This window comes from Pantherophis guttatus, chromosome 1 (genome assembly GCF_059756535.1).
Source record: "Pantherophis guttatus breed Tessera chromosome 1, ASM5975653v1, whole genome shotgun sequence".
In the NCBI taxonomy this organism is placed as follows: Eukaryota; Metazoa; Chordata; class Lepidosauria; order Squamata; family Colubridae; genus Pantherophis; species Pantherophis guttatus.
Window position 1 is genome coordinate 2,343,451 of NC_142063.1, and position 25,398 is coordinate 2,368,848.

The 25,398-nt window shown below is 50.2% G+C and overlaps 1 protein-coding gene across 2 annotated transcripts; it reads left to right on the plus strand.

Moving 5' to 3' along the window:
- Positions 1-6,329: 6,329 nt before the first annotated feature.
- Positions 6,330-24,853, plus strand: MARCHF2 (membrane associated ring-CH-type finger 2). Of its 2 annotated transcripts, none has more exons than XM_034404564.3 (5): positions 6,330-6,764; positions 14,609-14,836; positions 17,726-17,921; positions 19,812-20,021; positions 23,823-24,853. In XM_034404564.3, the coding sequence occupies exons 2-5, from the start codon at positions 14,661-14,663 to the stop codon at positions 23,979-23,981; spliced, it is 741 nt and encodes a 246-aa protein (XP_034260455.1). In that variant the 5' UTR covers positions 6,330-6,764; positions 14,609-14,660; the 3' UTR covers positions 23,982-24,853. The 2 variants fall into 2 exon arrangements, with proteins under 2 accessions (XP_034260455.1, XP_034260454.1); XM_034404563.3 differs by having other exon boundaries at positions 6,686-6,972.
- The last annotated feature ends 545 nt before the right edge of the window (positions 24,854-25,398 follow it).

The window sequence follows — 25,398 nt, forward strand, 5'->3', positions numbered from 1 at the left end:
TGTTGCCGTGACTTTTATTTATTAAATTTATACGCCGCATGTCTCAATGCGGAGTGACTCTGACGTTCTATGAATCCAGCTGTGTTGGCTTAGAATGTGTTCATAGGACCCCCGTGGCTTGCTCAAACTCTGGTTACGGCATAAGTCAGCATACATTTGTTGATGGCGGTCTATTTTCTCTTGGGACCAGCATGGTCCTCCATGGTCAGCAAAGCATTACGGTCTTTCCACAGGCAGGGAATCTGATTCCTTAAGCAGCTGGCTTCCATATCGCACATTAAACCAAAACGCAATTGTTGGCACTTGTTTATAAATGACAGTTTAAAATTTGATGTCTGATATGAATGCAGCTAATGGCAGTTTATTCATTACAGTTGACTAAGCAAACTATGAGTTAGCACTAGTTTTGTCAGCGGCTGTACATTAACCCAGAGGGATACATTTCTATATGGAGTGGGGTCACAGAGTAGACTAATATACTAGCAGGACTAATAGACTAACATTCTTATAATTGACAACAGTATATATAAGAAATTAATAACTCGATTTGTCGTGCTGAGGGTGCTTTAACTGACTTGAGCTCAAATATCATGCATTCATAAGTTAAGGCCAGTTCCAAGATATTAATTTCTTAAATGTAATCCATTGTCATGCCTAGCCAATGTAAGAAATGCAGAGATAATGGAAAATTGGAAAGATGCTAAGCCATCAGAATTGATTGTCACTGTCATTAGGATATATCCATGCCAAGGCCAGGAATCTAAATAAAGTGAAGACAACTGAATTGGAACCAAAGCAATGTTTCTCAGTCTTGATGAATTTAAGACACAGGACAGTCACTCGTCTCCGGACAGTCATTTGTCTGAGATGGTATAGGTTCTCCTGCATGAGCAGAGGGCTGGACTAGAAGACCTCCAAAGTCCCTTCCATATTCCTATTCCTATTCCTATTCTATTCTACTCTACCTTACCCTCCCCTCCCCTCCCCTCCCCTCTATTCTACTCTGCTCTACTGTACTCTCTTCTATTGTATTCGGACTTCAACTCCCAGAATGAATCATCTTAAAGTCACCAAGGCTGAGAAACACCGGTCTAAAAACAATACGAGGCATTTCTTCAGCGGCAGGACGCTCAGGAGTTTCACTCGCTCAGTAAGACAATTAACCCAATTCAGTGAAGAAGAAAAAGAATAGGGAAAGGGGAGTTGGCAGCCTGGCATCTGGACCACTTTATACATGATGGATAAATGATGGAATGACGTATCTGGGGAAGAGGAACTGCTAGTTTTGGAAGGGAAGACTCCTCCCAGGTCTTTTGAGTAGGACTTTGGCTTTGAGGGTTCCAGCTGACTTGAGTTTTGCTGCTTGACAAGCTTAGCTCTATGAAAATGTGTAACCATCGTTCCTTACCTTTCTTGTAAATGAATAAACCTCCTTCATTCTATTTTGTCTCTCTGCCATTGGATATACACTCCTTGTGTCCAAAGTCTGAGCAGTGTGGTTGTGGTTAGTGTGATAGTATTGTGGGAGGCTGCCCCAGGCAAGTGAAACAAGGCTTCCCTTCCCACCCCCACCCACCAACCAACATTCCCCTCCTACACAGAGCAAATCTCCAATTGGGGGGGGGGAGAGACACCCCCCCAGAAGGATGTGTTGAGAAGATGCCCAGTAAACTTGCAGAAAGCTGGACAGGATCATTAGCAATCCGTAGGGCAGATTCAGAAGGATCTTGTTAAATGAGATTCCGGATTGTTCTGAAATGAAGGCGAAATTCTACGCTGATACATATATATATCTGTGATGGTGATGCCTATGGTGGCACACGTGCCACAGGTGCCACGCGGAATCATATTTGTGGGCACACGAGCATTGCCCTAGCTGAACTCCAGCATGCATGCGCGTGCTGGCCAGCTGATTTTCGGGCCTTCTGAGACCACTGGAAGTTGGCAAATGGACTGTTTCCGGCCTCCGGAGGGCCTCTGGGGAGGGGAAGACTGCTTTTGCCCTCCCCAGGCTCCTAGAAAGCCTCTGGAGCCTGGGAAGGGCGAAAAACAGGCCTACCAGGCCCACCATGCCATCACATGCAAAAACGGGGGGAGCACAGGGGGAGGGGCGCATGCACATGCACGGGGGGGCAGGGTTTGTAGAATTATGGGTGTGGACATGCATGTGCACAACCACCCCGCACTCCCCCCGTTTTGGCACGCGATGGCAAAAAGGTTAGCCATCCACTGGTATATATGCTCAGTTGCCCAAAACAGCACAGTGCAGGAAATGCTTTAAAAATTCCCTTTTTCTCATTGGGCGACTCTTAATCGTGTTACAGGTAGTCCTTGACTCACAGCCCTTCGCTTAATGGCCGTTCGAAGATACAGCGGCGCTGAAAAAAGGGACTGATGACCATTTATCACACTTACGACCGTTTTGCAGCTTCCCCATGGTCACACGATTTACACTCGGATGCTTGACAACCGATTGAATCGGTGGTCCCTTTTTTGAGACCTGACTGGCAAAGTCCATTGGGCAAGCCAGATTCCCTGAACAACCCCAGCGACTCGCTTAACAAATGTGGCAAGAAAAGTTGTAAAATGGGGCAAAACGTCACTTAACGAATGAGCATCTCCGACCAATTTTAAACCGAGTTTTCTTCCCAGTACGACGTTTGTACAGACGAGAACCTTGAATAGGGGGAAATCTTAAAATAGGCTGAAATATGCCAGAACTGAGCTAATACGTTATGGCATTTTCGAAACCCTGGGTTCCGTTCCCCCCCATGGCCCAAATTCCTTCTTATTTTTAGGCATTGCTGATGTAGTGAAAGATATTTGATGGTTTTCCTCCATTTTGCCATGACAAACTTGGCAGCTCGCAAGAATAACTGAGGGAATTTCTTACGCGGTTTATGCCTCAGGTAATGCAGTCTATAACAAACACATCCTTCTCTCTCAAATGTTCATCAAAATTTGAAAACATCTACAGATCTTCTCCAGCCAATTGCGTTTGCCACAGTAATATTTTCTTTTGAAAAGCATCCGTTTTACCTCGTAGTGTGAACACGTCCTTAAGTTGTCCTTGCGAAGATATGTTTAGTTCATTTAACAGCGAAAAAATATCTGCCAGGTATGCAATCTTGGCTACCCACTCATCGTTGGACAAGAGTTCTTGAAATTTTGGATTATTTTGCTGGTAGAAAAATAATCTGACTTCTTCGCGCAGGGCGAACAGTCGGGTTAGTATTGTGCCCCTTGACAAGCCATCTCACCTCAGCGTGCAGAAGGTGAGTATACTCGGAGCCCATTTCTCCCCAAAGTGCCTCAAACATTCGAGAATTGAGCGCTTTGTGTCGAATTTCATTTACAATTTTAACAACATCTGATAATACTTCGTGTAGTTCTGGGGACATTTTTTTCGTCACAAGTTCCTCACGATGTATAACGCAGTGCGTAGGCAAAATGTCTGGGTGGCCAACATTTTTCACCTTTGCAACAATTCCTGAAAGATGTCCAGTCGTGTTTGCGGCAACGTCTGTACATATCCCAATCCATTTTTTTCCCAGTCAATTCCATGTTCCAGGAAATAAACTATTCAGTGCTTCAAAAATCTCAGAGCTAGTTGTTCTACCCGGCAAGTCGAGCGAACAAAATAGCTCTTCCTGCAACTCTCCTTCACACTCAATCCTCACAAAACAAAGGGGAAGGGCCTTGTTACTTAGGTCTATTGCTTCATCAAGTTGGACTGCATAAAATGGTGATTTTTCCCCCCACCATTTTTATAACTTGATTTTCAGTATCTTCAGCCATGCGTTCAATTCTGCGCTTGACAGCGGTAGCGGACATAGGAATTGCTTTCAGTTTCTGGACAGCCTGCTTTCCCAAAACCTCTTCGCAGGCTTGTAACAGGCAAGGCTTAATTAATTCTTCTCCAATCGTACATGGCTTTTCGTTTTTTTTGCAATCTGAAGCGCTACCAGAGAAGAAGCCTTTAATAAGGACTTCTCTTCCAGTGTCATTTTTGTTAAAGCGCTTCCTTGCTTTTGCATATTTTCACGCATTCTTTGAAAATATTCCAGTGACTTGTTAGCCAAATCCGGGTGTTTTGAGTGCAAGCGTCTTTTGAGTTTTGAAAGTTTCAGAGCATCATTGGATAAACTCTCGGAATATACAACGACAACCGTGGATCCAGCTCACTACCAGGTTCTTGAATAAATCCAAATCTCAAGTAGTTCAAATCGTATCTTCTTGATACTTTGAGTTTTTTCTTCTTTCCGCCTCCAGTTTGAATGTTCCTTCTAATGGTGCCCGGTGATGTGGAGGCTCAGATCCATTGATCAGCTCACAATCGAGCGAAGTACACACACGGTTACTGCTACTATTATCGTTAGTAACATTATCTTTTGCAAAATATTCCTTTTCTTTCTTCACTCATCATGGAAACCATCCGAATCTAAAACCAAACAAGAAAATCGAGGTAGCTTGACGCTGGGGCGTTGTGTGTCCGGACCAGGCGCTTTCTCTCGGCCCAAGAGAAAGCACCTGGTCCAGGCACACAGCCTGGAAACTTCTTTTGTGTTCCTTCTCTCAAGAAGCTTGGTCAAGCTGAGTTTGACGCCCAGACTGACGGTGGTATTTATTGGTTCGATTTATATGCCGCCCTTCTCCGGAGACTCAGGGCGGCTTACTTTGCGCTAAGCAAAAGCCTTCATTCTTTTGTATATTTATACAAAGTCAGCTTATTGCCCCCACAAACCGGGTCCTCAATTTACCTACCTTAGAAAGGATGGAAGGCTGAGTCAACCTTGAGCCTGGTGAGATTCGAACCTGCAGTAATTGCAGGCAGCTGGTGTTACTTAACAGTGCTTTAGTCTGCTGCGCCACCAAGGCTCTTCTGATGTTGGTGGCAAAGTCGGTCCCATATTCCAGAGTTGTTGTAGTCACAGGGCTGGCCCGTTGGTCACCCCGGAGCGGCTCCTCCACCAGGGTGCAACGACCGACCTGCAGGGGAGCTGCCTGCTCCCTGGCAGGCCTGTGCACCCGGGTGGAGGAGCTGCTCCGGGGTGACCAACGGGCCACTCCTGTGAGTGTGACTACTACAGCTCTGGAATACGGGACTGGCCCTGGTGGGGCTGGAAATCTCTGGCGGCAAGCCCAACGGGCCACTTTGCAGATGGCGCAATGTGCAAAAAGGAGCGCAGCCCTCGCAAGTGGGCCAAAGGTGCGGTGGCGATGGTTGGAAGGCGCGGCGAATTTGCGCCAGCCGTTGGCAGCTAGGCATCCCTCCTCATCTCCTGCTGCTTGGGCTTCGGAGCAGTAAACGGCGTCTGGGAAGCACTACAGCAGAGAAGCAGCCGGAGTTTGCCGTCTGCTCCCCGGACCGGACGCCTTTTGACCAGTCTGAGTCCCAAGCGGGCAGGAGACGAGGGCTGCCTTGGTGCCACCGGCTGGCGCAAATATACCGAGGCGGAATGCTGATGCCGCGCAAATGCAAGTAGCTCCTTTTGGCACATTGCACCACTTGCAAAGTTGCCCATTGCACGTGCCACCCCAGGCGCATAAGCGCAGCAGCCTGCCTACCGTCCCTGTACCCCATTGATCTGTATCGACTTCCTTTTTTTTTTTTTTCACGCTTACGTTCCTACTCCTAGTTGCTACCTTGTGCACGCTTGACAAAATGCAATAAAATAAAATAGATGGACCAAGCTTCTGGAGAGAAGGAGCACACAAGAGGATTCCGGGCTGTGTGCCTGGAGCAGCCTAATTCCCCCTCCTCCAGCCACCCACCGACCCCTGGCAGACTGCTTGGTTTTACCTCCCTCTTCCAGCTCGCTTGGCTCGACCTGAAGAGGGCGGGGGTGGGTGGGTGGGTGGGAGGGAGAAGGGGCTGGCGGGGCAATGTGGGCGGTGCAGCCCCATTCATTGCTCTTGGCCATTTCCGGAGCTTGAGGATGAGCGCAATCTCAAAAAGTGCAAAGATTTCTCCGCAGATCACCAACATTTTCCGGCGGACGACTAGATGACCTCCAAGGTCCCTTCCAACTCTTCATCTAGAGGTTTGAGATCCAGGGCTGCATTTAGGAATAATGGAAATAGAAATAGAAGAGCAGAGTCGGAAGGGACCTTGGAGGTCATCTAGTCCAACCCCCTGCCTAGGCAGGAAACCCTGCACCACTTCTCCAGCTCTGCAGCTTTAAGAGGTCTGGACTTCAACTCCCAGAGTTCCCCCAACAAGTCCCTGGAGGAACCAACGTCAAAGAAAGGGGGCGTGGCTTCCTCCCTCCCTCCCCCTCCCGCCAGTCACGGAAAAGGAGAGAAGGGGGAAAAAAAACCGGCCGTTTACAGCTCGCGCAGCCGAGGACAGGGAGAAGCGCGCATGCGCGAGCTTCCTCTTTTTTTCCCCCCCTCCCCCCTCCATCCCTCTCGTCTCCAGGGGCGGGCACTTCTTCGCCCCTTGACGCCGCGGATTGGCTCTTCTCTACGCCTCCCTCCGCTCGAGGAGGCGATTGGCTGCGCGCGCGCGCGGGGGGGGAGGAGGAGGAGGCGGCGTGGAGAAAAGGGGCGGGACCCGTTTGTTTCCCCCCCCCTCCCCCTCCCCGTCTCAGGTGCGCAAAGGAGACGCGGCTGACAGAAACGGCGGCGGCGGCGGCCGGCGAGAGGCCTCCCACCCGCCTCCGCCGCGCTCTTCTCCAGCGCCGGCCGGAGAAAAGATGGGCCGGGCAAGGCCGCGGCGCTGAGGAGAAGGCCTGGGCGGCGGCGGAAGGGGCGGGGCTCAGGTGAGAAGGGGCGGGGCGAGAGGCGCTTGAGTGACAGGAGCAGCAGGAAGCGACGAGGAGGCTTCGGAGGGGCTGGAGGAAGGGGGAGCCCATGGAGGCCTGGCGGGGTTGCGGGGCGGCCCGCCCGGGGACGAGACGGCGGCTCCGCGGAAGGCCCGGCTCCTGCCACGGAGGAGCCCGGAGGGAAGGTCTCTGCCGCCGGCCTGGGGTGAGCAGGCAGCCCGGCCCCTGTGGGGGGAGGGGGGGTCTGAGATGGGGAGGGGGCGCCTCGGTCCTTCCCCCTCCGATGGGCCCCCGCAGGTAGAGGGGAGGAGCCCTCTTCCCCGTCTCCCTGCAGCCCAGGAGTTTCCTGGTGGTCTCCTTTCCCTGGGCTCCCATTTCCCTGGGCGACCTTCCTGGGACCCTCCCCCCCCTTTTTTGGGGGGGGCTGATTCCAGGCATAGGAAGGCCAATTTGTGGGGGGGAGGGGAAACCCCCGTGCCTTGGTCCTCCCCCTAATTGTCCCTCCTCGATTTACGACCGCAAGGGAGCCTGGAATGTAGGTTGCTTAAAAGAGACTTTGGTTAAGGGGGTTTTGCTCCGTTTTACGACCTGTCTTGCCTACGGTCGTTAAGTGAATCGCTGCAGTTAAGGGGCTCGGTGGTGAAGGGGCCCGCCTCCTGAGGGCAGAGGAGCCCCAGAAACAAGGTCTCTGCCTCCGCTTTGGGGTGAGCTGGCAGCCCGGCGCTCGGGGTGGGTGGGTGGGTGTCACGGTCTTTCTGCCTCCGATCGGCTTCCGGCTTCGGGGAGCCCGCTCAGCGGAAGAGGGGAGGGGCTGGGGGGTAGGGGGGAACCCTCTTCCTGATCTATTTGCAGTCTAGGAGTTTCCTGGTGGTCTTCTTTCCCCGGGCTCAATTTCCCCGAGGGAGGTTCCTGGGACCCTCCGCCCCCTCCTGGGCTGATTTCAGGCATGGGAAGGCCAATTTTGGGGTGGGGGTGGGGGCCTACACTTTGTAGGTTGTGGGGGTGGGGTGGGGAAACCTCCGTGCCTCGGTCCCGTGGCAATTGCCCCTACAGGCAGACTTCAATTTACGACCGCAATGGAGCCGGAAATGTATCTTGCTGAAAGAGATGTTAGTTGATGGAATTTGGGTCCATTTTATGACCTTTTTGCCTACGGTTGTTAAGTGAATCGCTGCCGTTAAGTTAGTTGACTCAGTGGTTAAGTGACTGTAGAAGGCCTGCCGTCTCTGCCTCTGGGCCTGGGAAAGCCTGCTCAGCATTAGAGTGGAGGGGCTGGGGAAGGGAGGAGCCCTCTCCCCAATCTACTTTCAGCCCAGGAATTTCCTGGTGGTCTCCTTTCCCTGGACTCCATTTCCCCAGGCAAGCTTGCTGAGACCCTCCCCTTTTCTGGGCTGATTTCAGGCATGGGAAGGCCAATATGGGGGAGGGGGAGGGGGCTACACTTCCTGCACCCTTTCTAGGTTTTGGTGGGGGGAAGCCTCCGTGCCTCGGTCCCCTCCCAATTGCCCCTACAGGTAGTCCTCAGCTTAAGTCTGCAACGGAGCCAGCAATTTATCTTGCTAAAGGAGACGTTGGTTAAGGGAGTTTTGCCCCCATCTTGAGACCTTTCTTGCCACCGTCATTAAGTGAATCACTCCAGTTCGTAGACGAGTGACAGGGTGGTTAAGTGAATCTGGTTTCCCCCGTTGAATTGGCTCACAAAAGGAGAATCATGTGAGAGACACACCCCGCCTCGGGACACTGCAACCGTCATAAATATGGACCAATTGCCGAGCATCTGAATTTTCATCATGTGGACCGTGAAGGATGCTGCAATGGTCATAAGTGTGAAAAATGGTTGTAAGTCTCTTTTTTTTTAGGGACGTTGTAACTTTGGGCGGTCACTAAATGAAGTGTTGTAAATCGAGAACTACTTGTATTGGCAGTGCGCTGTCTTGGGGTGGCCTTGGCACTGCCTCCTCTCCCCGCTGGTTTCTGCCCACCTGCTTTGTCTGGTCAGGTGGGGGGGAGGGTCATGGCTGGGGAGGCGGACCTGACTGGGTCCCCGAGGATGGACACCCCTGGCAAAGGTGCTTTCTCTGCTGTGGCTTATGGAACAGGCATCCCTTGAGAGATGGTGGCTTGGCCTTGCTGGCTTTCAGGAAGGCAGTGAAGATCTGGTCCTGGGTTCAGGTGATTGATGGAATGGCTTGGGGTGCTTGGCAGATGGCGGTAGCAATGTACATGGCTGTAAAATTCCCAGAATTCCCCAGCCGGCATTTGTGGACTTCAACTCCCAGAATTCCCGGGCCAGCCATGCTTGAAATCCACAGATCTTAACAGTTGGCAAGGTTGGAAAGCCTTTTAAATTGTCTTTTAAAAGACTTTTAATTCCGTTCATCTGTTCCTTCTGGTAGATGGGTAACTATATGCATTTGTTGAATTAAAAAAAGAGAAATAGAAGACGGGATCGGCTCCAAGGCCTGGCAGCCCAAGTTGTCAACAGTTACGACAACTGCTCTGTTTGCTCTTCAGGAAGTTACGCAGGACTCCTTTCCTGCCACACACACACACACACCCTGCAAAACTCCCCCCCCCCCCACATCTGTTGTGCGCAGGAGAACAACTTTGGAGGCGCATAAGGAAAGTTTTGCCAGGCCAGCCTGATGGTTCATTTTGGCCGGGTGTTTCTCAGCAGCGGCAACCCTTAAAACGGCATGGACTTCGGCTCCCAGAATTCCTTCTGGGAATTACTCCACTCACTTGCAAAACATGGATGTGGCCCGTGCTCCGAGAGCGGGGAGGGCTCAGGGGCTTCCAGAAAACCCACAAAAACCAGCCACAGGTAGTCCTCAGATAGCAACCGTTCATTTGATGTTACGCCGGATTCGCTTAACCACCGCGTTGCTCACTTAACGACTGCTGTGATCCACTTAACGGTGGCAAGAAGAGTTGTGAATCAGGGGCAAAACTCACTTAACAGCCGCCTTGTTAGCAGCAGAAAGGGTAGAAGGATGGGGAGGAGATTCAAAGGGGGGGGGCAATTAAAGATTCAAAAGGGGGGGCGCCAGTTTTGGTCACCACACTACAAAAAAGATGTTGAGACTCTAAGGTCTCTAGCTTGTGGGGGGGGTTGGACTAGATGACCTACGAGGTCCCTTCCGACTCTGTTATTCTGTTAAACGACAGCTTGCTTCACGTGGTGGTGAATTCTTCTTTTGTTGGTATTTGCGCTGGTTTCTTTGATCGTTAAACAGGGAGACGATGTTTCCTTCCGGCATACCTGGATTCCACAGGCCGGATGTCCCTGAGGATGCCCTGTTTTGCTAACCGTGTTTGCCTTCTGAACACAATCAAAGGCCATCTGACTTCATCGCTTTGCTCTCTTTTGACTGTCAGCCAGGAGCAAATGCGTGCCATCTGGTGCTGGGAAGCATATCGCACGGCGGCTGGCTTATTTTGTCACTCTTGATCGTTCTGCCTTGGGGCTGTGGTGGAAGTCACTGCGGGTTGCTCTTACCAGTCCCATGCCAGGAGCTGATGCCCATCTGTTAAACCAGGAGGTCAATCATTCAGCTCCCCAAACACAAATTAAATCAATGATTCCTTCATTAGGAGCCCCAGCAAAAAGTCTCTTTCTCTCTCTCACCGCAGGCTAACAAGTCTGTCCGGCAGAGAGATGAAAAATTGTCTGCCACACCTATTCATCTCCGCCCCCCTGCCTTTTCTCCCCAGAGCTAAGGTGGGGCTTCACTAGCAGCGGTGGCTCTTCCGTCCCAAGGACCGGCCCATAGATTTCCACTGCTCTCCTCTCTTCCTCCTCCTGTGCATCCGCGCATCAGGCACTGGACCCAGCTGTTCCTCCTCTTCCTCATCCACCACTTCCAGACCTGGGGGCTGTTGACTCTCCATCTGGGGGCTGACGGACGGCCCAGGCTCTGCCTCTCTCTCTCTCTCTCTCTCTGACAGCTCCATCCCCTCTTCCCCCACACCTCCTCCTCCTCCTCCTCCTCTGATTCAGCTGCTGGAGGGGCCAGTGGCCAACAGGCCACAACACAATCAGAATAGAGGTGGAAGGGATATTAGAGGTCTTCTAGACTACAGACCATCCCCCTGCTTTAGCAGGAGTCCCTATACCATTGTGAGACAGCTGGCTGTCCAGTTTTGTTAAAAGTCTGCAGTGATGGAGCACCTCCAACTTCTGGGGGCAACTCAATTGTTCACCGTCCAAAAATTCTCCATATTTCCAGGTTGGCTCTCCCTCTGACTTCAACACCCAGAACTCCCGAGCCAGTATGCTTTAAGATGATAGACTTGGAAGGGACCTCGGAGGTCTTATAGACCAACCCTCTGCCCAAGCAGGAGACCCAACACCAGTTCAGACAAATGGCCGTCCAATCTCTTCTTAAAAATCTCCAGTGTTGGATCACCCATGATTTCTGGGGACAGGCCATTCTACGGGTTGACCGTTCTCACTGTTAGGACGTTTCTCCTTCGTTCCAGGTTGCTTCTCTCCTTGGTTAGTTTCCATCCATTGTTTCTTGTCCTGCCCTCAGGTGCTTTGGAGAATAGCTTGACTCCCTCTTTATTGCAACCCCACAGATCTTGGAAGATTGCATGTCTCCCCTGGTCCTTCTTTTCATCAAACTAGACATGCCCAGTTCCTGCAACCGTTCTTCATATGTTTTAGCCTCCAGTCCCCTCATCCTCTTGGTTGCTCTTCTCTGCACTCTTTCTAGAGTCTCAGCATCTGTTTTTTTATCATGGCGACCAAATGGAATACATGGATGCTGTATTCCAGGTATGAATAACAGAGTTGGAAGGGACCTTGGAGGTCTTCTAGTCCAACCCCCTGTTCAAAAGCAGGTGACCTTATGCCATTTCAGACAAGTGGTTGTCTAGTCTCTTCTTAAAGACTTCCAGTGTTGGAGCATTCACAACTTCTAGTGGCAAGTTGTTCCACTGATTAATTGTTCTCACTGTCAGGAAATTTCTCCTTAGTTCTAAGTTGCTTCTCTCCTTGATTAGTTTCCACCCGTTGCTTCTTGTCCTGCCCTCAGGGGCTTTGGAGAATAAGTTGATCCCCTCTTCTTTGGGGGCAGCCCCTCAAATACTGGAATCCTGCTCTCATGTCCCCCCTGGTCCTCCTTTTCTCTAGACTGGCTAAAATCAGTTCCTGCAACCGTTCTTCATACGCTCTATGAAGCCATGTCCCTCGTAGGGGGAAAGGCCTTCCTGATAGTCGCAGGCTGCGACAGGACCTTTGGTCTCCATCCTTTGCTGCAGCCAGCAGGGCCAAAGGTTAGCGGCGATGGGGGTCTCCTCATCAGGGCAGAAAGAGATACAGGTCCAGAGACCCCTTTTCCCGCTGCACTGCAAGGTGTGGTTCAGAAAGTCCCCCCCCTCCGGGTCCAGAGCAGGCGAACCAATAGTTCCGACCAGCAGCTGGGCCCACCCACCCTGGCGCTATCACTTCCTATATAATTGCCAGTTTTTCAATGGTACGCGCACACATTTTCGGTTCTGGGCAAAGCAGTATATGACGCCCACCTCTGTCCCAGTGGCAAAGAAAATCTCCCTTCTTTCAAGCGGTCAGGTTGTATATTCATTTTGAAAAATATAAGCCCTTCACTCGCTATTACTTTGACTCAGGGGTGAAATCCAGCAGGTTCTGACGGGTTCTGGAGAACCGGTAGCGGAAATGTTGAGCGGTTCAGAGAACCGGCAAATGCCACCTCTTGGCTGGCCCCAGGAGTGGGGAGGGAATGGGGATTTTGCAATATCCTTCCCGCAAGAGTGGGGAGGGAATGGGGATTTTGCAGTATCCTTCCCCCAAGAGAGGGGTGGGAATGGGAATTTTGCAATATTGTTCCCCCAAGAGTGGGGAGGGAATGGGGATTTTGCAGTATCCTTCCCCCCAAGAGTGGGGAGGGAATGGGGATTTTGCAGTGTCCTTCCCCCAAGAGTGGGGAGGGAATGGGGATTTTGCAGTGTCCTTCCCCCAAGAGTGGGGAGGGAATGGGGATTTTGCAGTGTCCTTCCCCCAAGAGTGGGGAGGGAATGGGAATTTTGCAATATTGATCCCCCAAGAGTGCTGAGGGAATGGGGATTTTGCAGTATCCTTCCCCCAAGAGTGGGGAGGGAATGGGGATTTTGTAGTATCCACCCCCCAAGAGTGGTGAGGGAATGGGGATTTTGCAGTATCCTTCCTCTGCCATGCCCACCAAGCCACACCCACAGAACCAGTAGTAAAAAAATGTGGATTTCACCACTGCTTTGACTGGAGCGTCTTCTTTTGGAAAACCAGAGGGACATTTCCCCCACCTTCCTCTCCGAGAGACTCCCTTCTAAAGTTATGAAACTTTTTGTTCGTTTCCAGGAAGACCAAAGATTGACACCTGCCTTACTGAGTCGTCGTTGCAGGCAGGTAGCGTCTCTTTTCCAGAAGGCTTGGAAGCTCCAGGGGATTTCTCCCGGGGGGCTTTATTAAACCCACCGCTTTTAACGTGTCGTGTCGTGTCGAAGGCGATTTTCCACCCCAGCTTGCCTCGTTTGTATTTTACAAGTCTCCTCGGCAGGAGTCTCTGCTGGCTGCCAGAATTGCAGGATAGATGTTGGGTGTCTTTGCAAAACACACACACACAAAAACATACACACCCTTGGCCGATTCAGGGGAAGCGTCCAGTCAGAACAAAATGAATTCGCCAACTTTGGATTGCCTGCTAAAGAAAAGACTCCGGAGTCGCCTTGGAGTGGAGACGGGTGGCATCAAAATGACAGCCAGTTCTCGACTTACAACGCTTCATTTAGTGACCGTTCAAAGTTACAATGGCGCTGAAAAAAAAATGTGACTGACCACCCCTTTTTCAGCCTTAGGACCCCCTCAAGCTCACGTGATTGACATTCGGGTGCTTGGCAGGCAACCGACTCACATTTATGACGGTGGTGGCGTCCCGGGTTGCTCACGCGATCTCCCCCTTTTGCGGCCTTTCTGACAAGCCCCATCAATGGGGAAAGCCAAGGTTCACTTAACGACCGTGTTACTCATTTAAGAGCTGCAGCGATTCACTTAACAAATGTGGCGAGGAAGGTCGTGGGGCAAAACTCGCTGAACCGATTTCTCACTTTGTCGCATAAATTTTGGGCTCATCTGCGGTCGTAAGTCGAGGACTACCTGTGATTAATTAATTAAAATTTAATAAATAAAGGAATGGTGTGCACAGGCCTTTCTTGTTTCATATCCTCTCTCTCTCTCTCTTTATTTTTTTTTCTTTCCTCTTTATTCTTTCTCTTTTTCTATTTTTTTCTTTCTCTTTCTCTCTCTCTTTCTCTTTATTTTTTCTCTGTCTCTTTCTCTCTTTCTCTTTATGTCTTCCTCTCTCTCTTTCTCTCTTTCTCTTTCTCTTTATTTTTTTCTCTTTCTCTCTCTTTCTCTCTCTTTATTTCTCTTTATTTTTTTCTTTCTCTTTTTCTCTCTATTTTTTCTCTTTCTCTCCTCTTTATGTCTTTCTCTCTCTCTCTCTCTTTATTTTTTCTTTCTCTTTATTTCTTTTTCTCTTTTTTCTCTCTCTTTATTTCTTTCTCTTTCTCTATTTTTTCTCTCTCTCTCTTTATTTCTCTTTCTCTCTCTTTCTCTTTTTCTCTATTTTTTCTCTCTTTTTATTTCTCTTTTTTCTCTCATTTTCTCTCTTTGTCTTTCTCTCTTTTTCTTTCTCTTTTTCTTTTTATTTCTATCTGTTTCTCATTCTTTCTCTTTCTCATTTTCTTTCTCTCATTCTACTCACTTTCTCTCTCTCTCATTCTTTCTCATTTTCTCTCTTCCTACTTCTCACTTTCTCTCTCTCTCTCATTCTCGTTTCCAGCTTATCATGAACCTGCTGTCTGGCTGCTGAACCCAGCGTCCCCCCCGTTGCCATGACAACAGGTGATTGCTGCCACCTCCCCGGCTCGCTGTGTGACTGCCCGGGCAGTGCCACATTGTCCAAGTCCGTAGAAGATTCGGATCTCGGGCGCCCCCAGTACGTTACCCAAGTCACGGCCAAGGACGGCCGACTGCTCTCGACGGTCATCAAAGCCCTGGGCACCCAGAGGTGAGGCCGGTTCAATCCTCGGTTAGTGCTGGGGCAGCCGGGGGGGCTGGGGGGGAGCCAAGCAATGAGCAGGAGTTGGATGGGCACCTCCGATGGTACAACAGTTGGAAGGAAAATCCCTCTGGTTCAGTTCCAAGCCGAGAGAAAAAGACTGGAGATAACATGGAGGCTAATTGGAAAGAAGGACCAGGGGAGACACGATAGCAGTCTTCCAACATTTGAGGGGCTGCCCCAAAGAAGAGGGAGTCAAGCTATTCTCCAAAGCACCAGAGAGTAGGACAAGAAGCAATGGGTGGAAACTAATCAAAGAGAGAAGCAACTTAGAACTAAGGAGGAATTTCCTGGCAGGGAGAACAATTAATCAGTGGAACCACTTCCCTCCAGAAGTTGTGAATGCTCCATCACTGGAGGCTTTTAAGAAGAAATTGAACAACCATTTGTCTGAAGTGGTGTGGGGTTTCCTGCCTAAACTGGGGGTTGGACTAGAAGACCTCCAAGGCCCCTTCCAACTCTTGTTATTCTATTGTATGTGGCCTCCGAGTCAAAGAGAACAACTTTCCATCAGCCCCATGGGGTTCGGTCACGTGGCCGACTGACTGGCCACATCGGGACGATCAAGGCTTAGCGTAACCCCGAAAGAAAAAGGCGTAGGGTGCCAATTACTTGAGTGCCTTGACTTTACCCCTTTGCGTGCAACAAGGACGGTTAAATACCCTGAGCAGATCAGTCCATTGTTAGTTTAACACTAGACAACCTATGACTTGTTGGGTCCTTGTTCCACAGGCATTTCCTTACTTTGACAAAGAAACGGAGTGAGCCTAGATGGGCAAAAAAAAGGGGCAGGGAGAGCAGGATTGACTCCCTGCAGGTTTCCCCATTGACTCTCCCTGTGGGAAAGCCTTCAGGCAGCATTTGAAAGGGCGGCCGCCTGAAGCAGACACAAGCTTGCCGAATTTCAGTCGCACAAGGAGGGATGGGTCCCAAATTTTGGATGCGCTCCTTAAGTTAGCCCAAGTTTGAAGTACAGGTAGTCCTCGACTTAATGACAGTTCGTTTAGTGACCGTTCAAAATTACAATGTCACTGAAAAAAAGTGACCACTTACGACCCTTTTTCACACTGCAGCATCTCCATGGTGACGTGTTCAGAATTCGGATGCTTATTTATTTATTTATTTATTTAATCAAATTTCTATACCGCCCTACTCCTGAAGGATTCAGGGCGGTGAACAGCCAAGATAAAATACAGATAATACAAATATTAAAAATCCCTTAAAATTATTAAATATTTTGGCTGAAACACAGATTAAAACACCCAATTTATAAAGTCACGAATTAAAAATTTAAAAAATTTAAAAGAGGGGACTTAGGCTTGACCACTGGTTCATATTTATGATGGTCGCAACATCCTGGGTGTGTGTGTGTGTGTGTGTCACGTGATCCTCTTTTGTGAGCTTCTGACGGGCAAACTCCATGGGGAAGAAGCCAGATTCACCGAACAACGTAACACAACACATCAAAACTCCGAGGCAGTTGGATTCCTCAAGGAATAGATTTATTGGATATGTCATATTGGCACAAGCTGGTGAAAACCAACTGTAAATGATCCCGTGGTTTTCGCCTACCGTATTTTTCGGAGTATAAGACGCACCTTAGTTTTTGGAGAGGAAAAGAAGAAACAAGCTGATTGGTGGTTGGATCGGCCTCCCGGAATATCCCCAATCAGCTGTTTCCAGAGGTGAATTTTAGCAACAGGTTCCTTGGTTGTGAGCTCTGTGCCTTGCTTTTTTTTTTTCTGCCTCTGAAAGCCTCCGAAACAGAGCTTCAGAAAAAAAGGCTTTTTTTTCTGAAGCTCTGTTTGGAGGCTTTTTTTCTGAAGCTTCTTTCAGAGGCTTTTTTTTTGAAGGACTATCTGTACGCTGTTCATTTCTTTGGTATTGGTATGTAGATTAACCTCTTCCGATCTGTTGGTTATTCTCCAGATTTGTTAGCATAGTTTGGTTAGGACCTTTACTGATTCTTCTTTTGTTGCTTGCCATATTATTGTAGATAAAAGCCTTTCAGAGACTTTCGTTTCTGAGGCTTTTTTTCTGAAACTCCTTTCAGAGGCTTCTTTCAGCCTCTGAAATCTCCGTTTGCAAGGCTGGGCGGGGCTACATTCGGGGTATAAGACGCACCCAGATTTTCACCCTCTTTTTTTGGGGAAACAGGTGCCTCTTATACTATGAAAAACACGGTAATTAAAAGTAAAAGTTCTTTCACTTCCTCCCAACAATCAGTCCCATGGACCAATCAGGATACAGTCCAGTTGCTAGGAGACGCCAGCCCCCTCTTTTGGGGCGCCTGGTGGGAATGTCCTTGGTTCCCAAGAGGAAGTATTTTGTTTTGGCTGTCTCTACTCCCCCCTCCCTTTCCCACAGCTCCAGTTGTGGCAGCACTGAAGGGTCACAATGGCCACCGCCAGGTCAGCTTCAGAGTCAACACCAGGTTACCAATTTAACTGCAGGGAAGAAAAGCCGTAAAACGGCACAAAACCCACTTAAGAAATTTCTCCCTTAGCAACGTAAATTCTGGGCTCCGTTGTGGGTCGTAATCCAAGGACTGCCTGCACATTGATTCCAAAAATCACTGGCCTAGGATGGGCTCTTTCAGCCAGTGAAAGGTTTACAAAACAGAAGAATTTGAGCAGCTGAACAAATCAATGCACCCAACTGGAATTTGGTGCTGGCTTCCGTCGGTGTCGGCCAGACTAGGGTGGGCTTTCTCAGCCCAGGGGTGAAAGGCTTTTTTCAAGCAAGGTTGCAACACTCTTCCCACGAGGGACGGGAAAACTCGCCTCCGTTTCTCCTGGAGAATCCGGTTGTGATTTTCTTACTTTGATCCCTTTCCAGCGATGGTCCGATCTGTCGAATCTGCCACGAAGGTGGGAATGGGGAAGGCCTGCTTTCACCCTGCGACTGCACGGGCACCTTGGGCACCGTCCACAAGAGCTGCCTGGAGAAGTGGCTGTCTTCCTCCAACACCAGTTACTGCGAGCTTTGCCACACGGAGTTTGTGGTGGAAAGGCGGCCCCGGCCTCTGACGGAGGTGGGTATGTCTCCCCTTGGCTGCTACTGAGAGGGGAAGTCTTGGGGGGGGGATGGTGTGTGTGTGTGTGTGTGTGTGTATTTGTCACGTGCGAGGAGAGAGTTCTCTTGACCCATCTGGGATCGACTTAGATGGGTCGGAGGAATCGGAAGAGCCTCTTGATGCCACCCATCTCAGTATTCTTCCGAGTGGCCTGCGATTGTTGTGGTCTGCCAGTAGCCTGCAGAGCTGGCAGCGGAGTCAGACAGTGAGGAGGCTGGGGAGGAACATGGGCCAGTCCTGGAGTCTGGGGAAGGCCCGGACGAGGGCTCTGCGTCGGAGGCAGAGATGGGGCCAGGGCCGGATGACAGGTATCAGCTGCCTTCGGAGTCAGACATCAGTGAGGCAGACGAACAGCTGGAGCCTGTTCCCAGTGTGCACATGCGCAGTGTTGCCAGACAAAGGGAACAGTTAAAGAACAAGGGTCGACTTGGGAGTAAGGCCTGGAGATGATTGGCCCCTCCCATAAGGCTTAAAAGAGGAGCAAAGGCACTTGGGCCTTTTTGGCAGGAAAGCAAAGTTACTAACTCTGTTTCCAGTTGGCGTCTCTTGTTTGTTTCTGAACTTTGTGGGGCTTTGCCAAGTAAGGCCTTTGGCAGGGTATCAAAGAAGATAAAGGTTGGTGATTATCCCAAAGGACTTCTTCCGAAGGACTTGCTTTGCAACTAATTGGGACTCAGCTGGGAATTAACATAATTCTCAGCTGTTAACAATAAAATAGGTTTATTTGGGACTAACAACAACAGTGATGACCTCTCAGGTGCCACCTCTCAGACCGATGTCGGGCAGTCCTGGGCAGGACACATTGGCAGGAGGAGGCATCTGTGTGAAGATTTGGCCGCTTGAATCCTTCCTCCTGCCCCCCCCATTTCAACTCTCCCCCCCACCTGATATTCTCCTTCCTCTCAACGTCTGAAGAAGATACTGAGACTTTAGAAAGAGTGGAGAGAAAAGCAAGAAAGAGGATTGGGGGGGGAGGGTTGGAGGCTAAAACACGCGAAGAACGGTTGCAGGAATTGGGAATCTAGTGAGAAGAAGGACCAGGGGGGACATGATAGCAGTCTTCCAATATTTGAGGGGCTGCCACAAAGGAAGTGGGGGGGGGGGTTTCCACCTCTTCTCCAAAGCCCCTGAAGGCAGGACAAGAAGCAACGGATGGAAACTAATCCAGGAGAGAAGCAAATCCTCAAAATAATGAGGATTTTTCTGAACAGAACAATTCTTCAGACTTGCTTCCAGAATTTGTGGGTGCTCCATCACTGGAGGCTTTTAAGAAGAGACTGGACGGCCATTTTGTCTGAAATGGTCTAGGGCAGGGGTCCTCAAACTTGGCAGCTTTAAGACTTGTGGGCTTCAAGTCCACAAGTCTTAAAGCTGCCAGGTGTCAACTTGCAAAGCTTTCAAGTTGCCATGAGCAGGAGGGAGGGAGAACTGATAGAGCTGATTGATTTCCCTAACTGAAGTGCATTCCATACATTCTTCTTGACTGTGATCAGAAGGAGGGTGTTAGGTTTCACAGCCAGCCAAAGTGGTTAATTGGAGAATGTGATTTATGACATGGCCAGAGAGGAGGGGAGAGACAGGGTCATAGGGGGAACGTAAATCTACGTGGGATCAGTCCTAACTGCATCCCAGTATTGCCGGAATGTTGCTCCTAATAAATGACTATATTTCCTTTGAAGTTTGGATCATGGCTCATGAATTAATTAGGGCATCTTTCGGAAACTTGACACCAGGTTTGAAAGCCTCTGGTCTCGGGTCTCCTGCTTGTGCAGGGAAGGCTGGACTAGAAGACCTCCAAGGTCCCTTTGAAATGTGTTATTCGATGTTCTCTTTGTCCTCCCACTGCAGTGGCTCAGGCACCCCGGACCCCGCAACGAGAAGCGGACGCTGTTCTGTGACATGGCCTGCTTCCTCTTCATCACCCCGCTGGCGGCCATCTCGGGCTGGCTCTGCCTACGGGGCGCCCAGGACCACATGCAGTTCAACAGCCACCTGGAGGCCATCGGCCTCATCGCCCTGACCATCGCCCTTTTCACCATCTACGTCCTCTGGACCCTGGTCAGTGCTCACAGGACCGGCTGGCCTGCCTCACGCTTCCGATACTGTCAGTTGCGCCCCTCCGGGAAGGGCCTCGGCTTTCCGCCTGCAGTTCCTAAGAGTTCCCGGGAAGGAAGCCTTAAAGAGCCGGTCTTGCCTACGCTGGGGGGGGGGGGACCCCTCTTTGTCCTGTCTGGGTGTTCTTTCTTTGCTTGCCGTGGTGGAGCTGCAAGGGACAGAGCTGCGGATGTTCCCGTGGGGCAGGAGAGCGATTTCTACATTCATGGGGAGCTTAAGAGGTCCAATTTCCTTGGGTTTTGTCCACTGGAAGGACGGTCAGCAATTAAGACGCTGGCTGCCAGGGTTCCAAGGAATACACCCGTAGCAAACAGAACTCCGAGGCAGTCTAGTTCAGATGTATGCATATATAGGGCGAGAAAAATTAATCTGGCGAGTTGGCCAGATGGATGGCATAGGGCAGGGATGGCTAACCTTTTTGCCGTCGCGTGCCAAAAGCGTGGGGAGCGTGGAGGGGGGGCGGTCGCGTGTGCACGTGCCCACACCCATCATTCAGTGCCCCCCGCGCCACACGCCCCCCACGCATGCTCATGTGACCCCCCCCCCAGTTCTCCCCCCCCTTCCGCTTTTGGCACGCAACGGCAAAGAGGTCACCAGTGGGCCCGGAAGGCCTGTTTTAAACCCGCCCCAGGCTCCAGAGACTTTCTTGGAGCCTGGGGAGGGTGAAAACTGCCTTCCCCCGGAGGTCCTCCGGAGGCCAGAAACCGTTTCCTGACTTCCGGTGGGCCCGGAAGGCCCCAAAATCAGCTGGCCGACACGTGCATGTGTGCTGGAGCTGAGCTAGGACAACGCTTACATGCCCACAGATATGGCACGCGTTCCATAGGTTCGCCATCACGGGCCTAGGGGAACAAAGCTCTTACAGAATCGGGGAGTCCTGCTAGAAATACTCCAAAACCCCCTCCCAGAGGGGAGTGACCAAAACACACCCTGGAGTGGGTGTGGGGGGGTCTCTGTTGCATTACACCTGCTGATTTCTCCACTGCCCAGAGCATCCAAAGGCCAACCTCTGCAGCCTGCGGCCGTAACATCGTCCACTTCATGGCCTTCTTCCTTCTCCTCGCTCCCCTTCCTCAGCAGGGGTTAGCACCTGTTGGGCCTCTCCTTTCTCAGGTGGTTGACCCCATTCCTGATCTCCAGGGCCTGTGACAGGATACCCCTTGCTCTGTCCCCAGGGGAAAAGGCAGGGCTTCGGGCGTTTGGCTCAGGGCTCAGAAGGTTTGAACCTGCAATGCCAGGCGTGCCCTCTGTGGCTTCCGATCCAGGCTCACTTCAGCTCTGGGATTTTATTTTATTTTATTTTATTTTATTTTGAATTTGTATACCGCCCTTCTCCCTGAGGACTCAGGGCGGTGAACAGCCAAGTAAAAACATCAAGTACAAATATTAAAATACAGTTAAAATATATATATATAAATTTGGCCCCATTAATTAAAAATAATAAACAAAACACTTAAAAACACTTAAAAAATTCTCACTGCTCTCTGGGCTTGATGCTTTCCTTACAGACCAGGGGTGAAATGCTCCCGGTTCAGACCGGATCGCCCGATCCGGTAGCGGTGGAGGTGGGTGGTTCGGAGAACCGGTAGCAAAAATCCCTTCCCCCCTCCATGCCTGGTTGAGCCGCGCAATCATCAGAGGCTTTTTAAAAAAAAATTTAAAAGCATTTTTCCTACAACCTCTTTGGCTGAAAATAAAGTTTTTAAAAGTAAAAAAAAAAGCCTCTGATGATCGCGCGGCTCAGCTGGGATCGTCAAAGGCTTTTAAAAGCATTTTTTTTTCTACAACCTCTTCAGTGGTTTTTTTTTTCTTTTAAAAGCCTCTGACGATCCAAGCTGAGTTGCCTGATCGTCAGAGGCATTTAAAAGAAAACAAAAGCCTCTGCCGATCAGGCAACTCAGCTGGGATCCTCAGAGGCTTTTGAAAGCATTTTTTTACAACCTCATCACCAAGGAGGTTGTAGAAAAATAAGCTTTTAAAAGTAAAAAAAAAAAAATTTGCTCACGCCCGCCCAGTCACATTAACCCCCCCACCAAGCCACGCCCACAGAACCAGTTATAAAAATTTTAGATTTCACCACCGTTTACAGACGTTTCATGACCCAACAAGGTAACAACATCCGTGCTTCAGCTCCCTTCCTTTCTGCCTCCGCACCCGTTTTCCAAAAGCAGCATACGTCACTATACGAGGTTTTTCAGTGGACCGGAGAAGGGGTGGTTTTGTGCGTGCTGCCTGCATCCCGCAGATGGGGCTTCGTGCGGCTCGGTTTCTGGCATGCTGCGGCCCAGTGCCTGTTCACGGACTTCGGGAGGGGGGGTCAAGGACCCCCTGTGTACGTGACTTAGCTCTATCCTCTCCTTTGGGTCATTTTTCAGACCGTGTCACCTTCGGTGGGGCTGCGGGGAAGTCCAGTCCTGTTCCTTGGCCTCGACTGGACCTCCCTGCTTTCGAAGGTCAGGACAAGCTGAGCTGACGTTTGCTTTCTCCCACTGTTGAATTCCCCCCCAAAAAGACCCCACACATCTGACTGGCTTTACGGCTGTGCTTTATGGGAACGCCTCCTACTCTGAGATGCTTAAGGGGGTCCTTGAATCGCTCTAAACCTGGGATAGAAAAGGCTCCATGGTGGCGTCAAAGCTGGGAGCTCTCGGGCAGCAGCATCCTTACCCCGGGGAGGCCTTTGCAAGCGTGGGGCTGCAGCAAGGGTTTTCTCCAGCTTGGGGAAAGCAAATATCTCCCAATATTTATTTTTGTTTTTAATTCAATATCTGACCCCAACCTTCCAATCCTTTCTGCTTTAGGGAAGGGAAGTCCAGTTCTTTCTATTCATCCCAGCCTTTTGAGAGATACTATATTGTATTTTAAACCTTTTTTTGGGAGGGAGGCAGGGAGACGCTGCAGTTAACACCATGGCATGGTAAATACTAATTATCTACGTTGGAAAACGGGTAAGGTAGTCCTTGACATACAGCTGTTTGTTGAGTGGCCATTCAGAATTACAATGGCGTTGGCGGAAAATAAGGGACTGATCGTTTTACGATCAAAATTTGGATTATTATTATTATTATTATTATTATTATTATTATTATTATTATTATTATTTATTAAATTTATATCCCGCCCTTCTCCCCGAAGGGACTCAGGGCGGTGAGCAGCCGAGAATTAAAATAACATATGCAATATAAAAGTTAAAATAATTAAGAATAAATTAAACGGCCACCCCAATTTAAAACCCCTAGTAATACAATTAAAAACCCCTAAAACCTATTCAGGCCAGGCAAGTGCCACATGCTTGGCAAGTGGTTCGTGTTTATGACAGTCGCAGTGTCCCCTCTGTGTGTGTGTGTGTGTGTGTGTGTGTGTGTGTGTGAGTGTCTGTGTGTGATGCGATCTCCTTTTGCGGCTTCTGACAAGCCAAGTCAATTGGGGGAGGTGGGGAAACCCAGATTCCCTTCACGGCCGGGTTACCCGTTTAACCACTTGCAGAGATTCGCTGAATGACGGTGGGCCGGAAAAGTTGCAACAGGGGGCCAAAACTCACTTCGCAAGGGTCTCGCTCAGCAGCCGTAAATTTCGGGGCTGAGTTTGCGGGTTGTAAGATGAGGACCACCTAGGGCCGAAATCGGAGCTCGGGGATGGGGCGGGTGGGGGTGCCAAAGCAGCTGCAAGCCCCTGCCCTCCCTCACCTTGTGCTTCCTTTCCTGTGTCTTCCTCACCCCCCCCCCATCGCCCCTTTTCGTCCAGGTCTCTTTCCGCTACCACTGCCAGCTCTATTCCGAATGGCGAAGGACCAACCAGAAAGTCCGGCTGATGCTTCCTGACGCCAGGAACCCGTCTCCCGTCCCGCACTCCCTGCTCTCCGCCAAGCTGCTGAAGAAGAAGGCTGACGAGACCACCGTATGAGCCAGGCTGGGGCTGGTTCCCCCTTCTCTCCCCCCCCCCCAAGCAGCGGAAGGGAGGAAGAGGAAGAGAAGGAGCACTTGTCAGAACGTTTCGCCAGCCCAACTGGAAGGGAGCTTGCCGTCCGTCCGTTCATCGGTCAAGCCGCCCCTTCCCCCCTCCCCGAAAGACAACCAATTCCCGGGTGTGTGCAATGGGGCAGGGGACGCGGCGTGCCATGGGCGCCCGTCGGCCCCGCTCCGTCCTCAAGGACCAGTATGGGGAGAGGAGACGACCTCTCCCTCGATCTGTGTAACTATCTTATATTATAGTACCTTAATTATTGTTGTAATTATAATTTTATGACTGTTCTCGGTTTCAGCTGTTGTGTTCAGGGCCCTTTTCCTGGACATCACTGTGAAAAGGTGCGGGGTTTCCTTCCCCGGAGGGGCAGGGGTCCCGTCCCTCCCCCATCCCGAGGGTCCAGCCCTTGTTCAGAGGCACAGACGGGCGTGTAAAAAGCAAAGCTGCTCGTCCTACTCCGAGTGGGAATTGAGGCTCTTTGGACCAAGAGCGAGGCGGGGTCCCCTGTCACCTCTCCTCCTCCTGCGCTGACTCTCTCTCTCTCTCTCAGCTCCTTTCATATTTTTGCACTATATAGATGGGGGTGGGGGCAGCGTTGTCTTTTCCCCTCCTTAGTTTCCCAGTGACATTGCTTTCCCTCCCTCCCTCCCTAGAGGACGGATTCGAATCTAAACATCCCAGGAGGAGTTTAAAAAACAAAACAAAAAATAACAACCCCAATAGAAAATGAACTGCCGGCGAACCGGAGGGTATCTTATTATTATTATTATTATTTTTTAAAATAAACGCCGTAACCATCCGGCTTACAGAAATAAGAGCCACAGAGGGTCTTAATATTGCGTGAACGTACGATGTGTTGACCTGTCAACCGGAGTTGCTGTTGTCATTGGCTTTTCACTCGATCGGGCTAGCCCGGTACACCGAACCCGTAGCTGAACCACTTAGGCGGCCGGGCTTAAAAGACGGGGTTCGTTTCTGCTGGGATTTTCGTGGATCAGAATTTCCATCCAACTTTGGGTTGGATCCAGCCTTGTTGTTGAGCTTCATGGAAAAGAGGCAGTTTTGGTTCGGAGGCTGCCCCACAAGTCTGGGCCCCCAACACACAGAACATAGAATCCGAGGGCTGGAAAAGGGCCTCGGAGGTCCTTTTCCTCTTCTCAAGTCCTTGTACCATCTCAGTCAAATTTTATATTTATTTTATTTTATTAAATTTCTATACCGCCCTTCTCCCGAAGGATTCAGGGCGGTGAACAGCCAGAAGATAAAACACAGAGATAGAAAATTTAAAATAGATTAAAACGAATTAAATAATTTGGCTGAATTTTAAAATACCCCATAACAAATTAAAATTTGTATT

Coding starts and splice junctions, on each gene's coding strand:
- MARCHF2 (XM_034404564.3), top strand. CDS start 14,661: ATGACAACAGGTGATTGCTGCCACCTCCCCGGCTCGCTGTGTGACTGC. Junction 17,922..19,811: donor GGCCCCGGCCTCTGACGGAG/GTGGGTATGTCT, acceptor CTCCCACTGCAG/TGGCTCAGGCACCCCGGACC. Junction 20,022..23,822: donor TCTACGTCCTCTGGACCCTG/GTCAGTGCTCAC, acceptor CTTTTCGTCCAG/GTCTCTTTCCGCTACCACTG.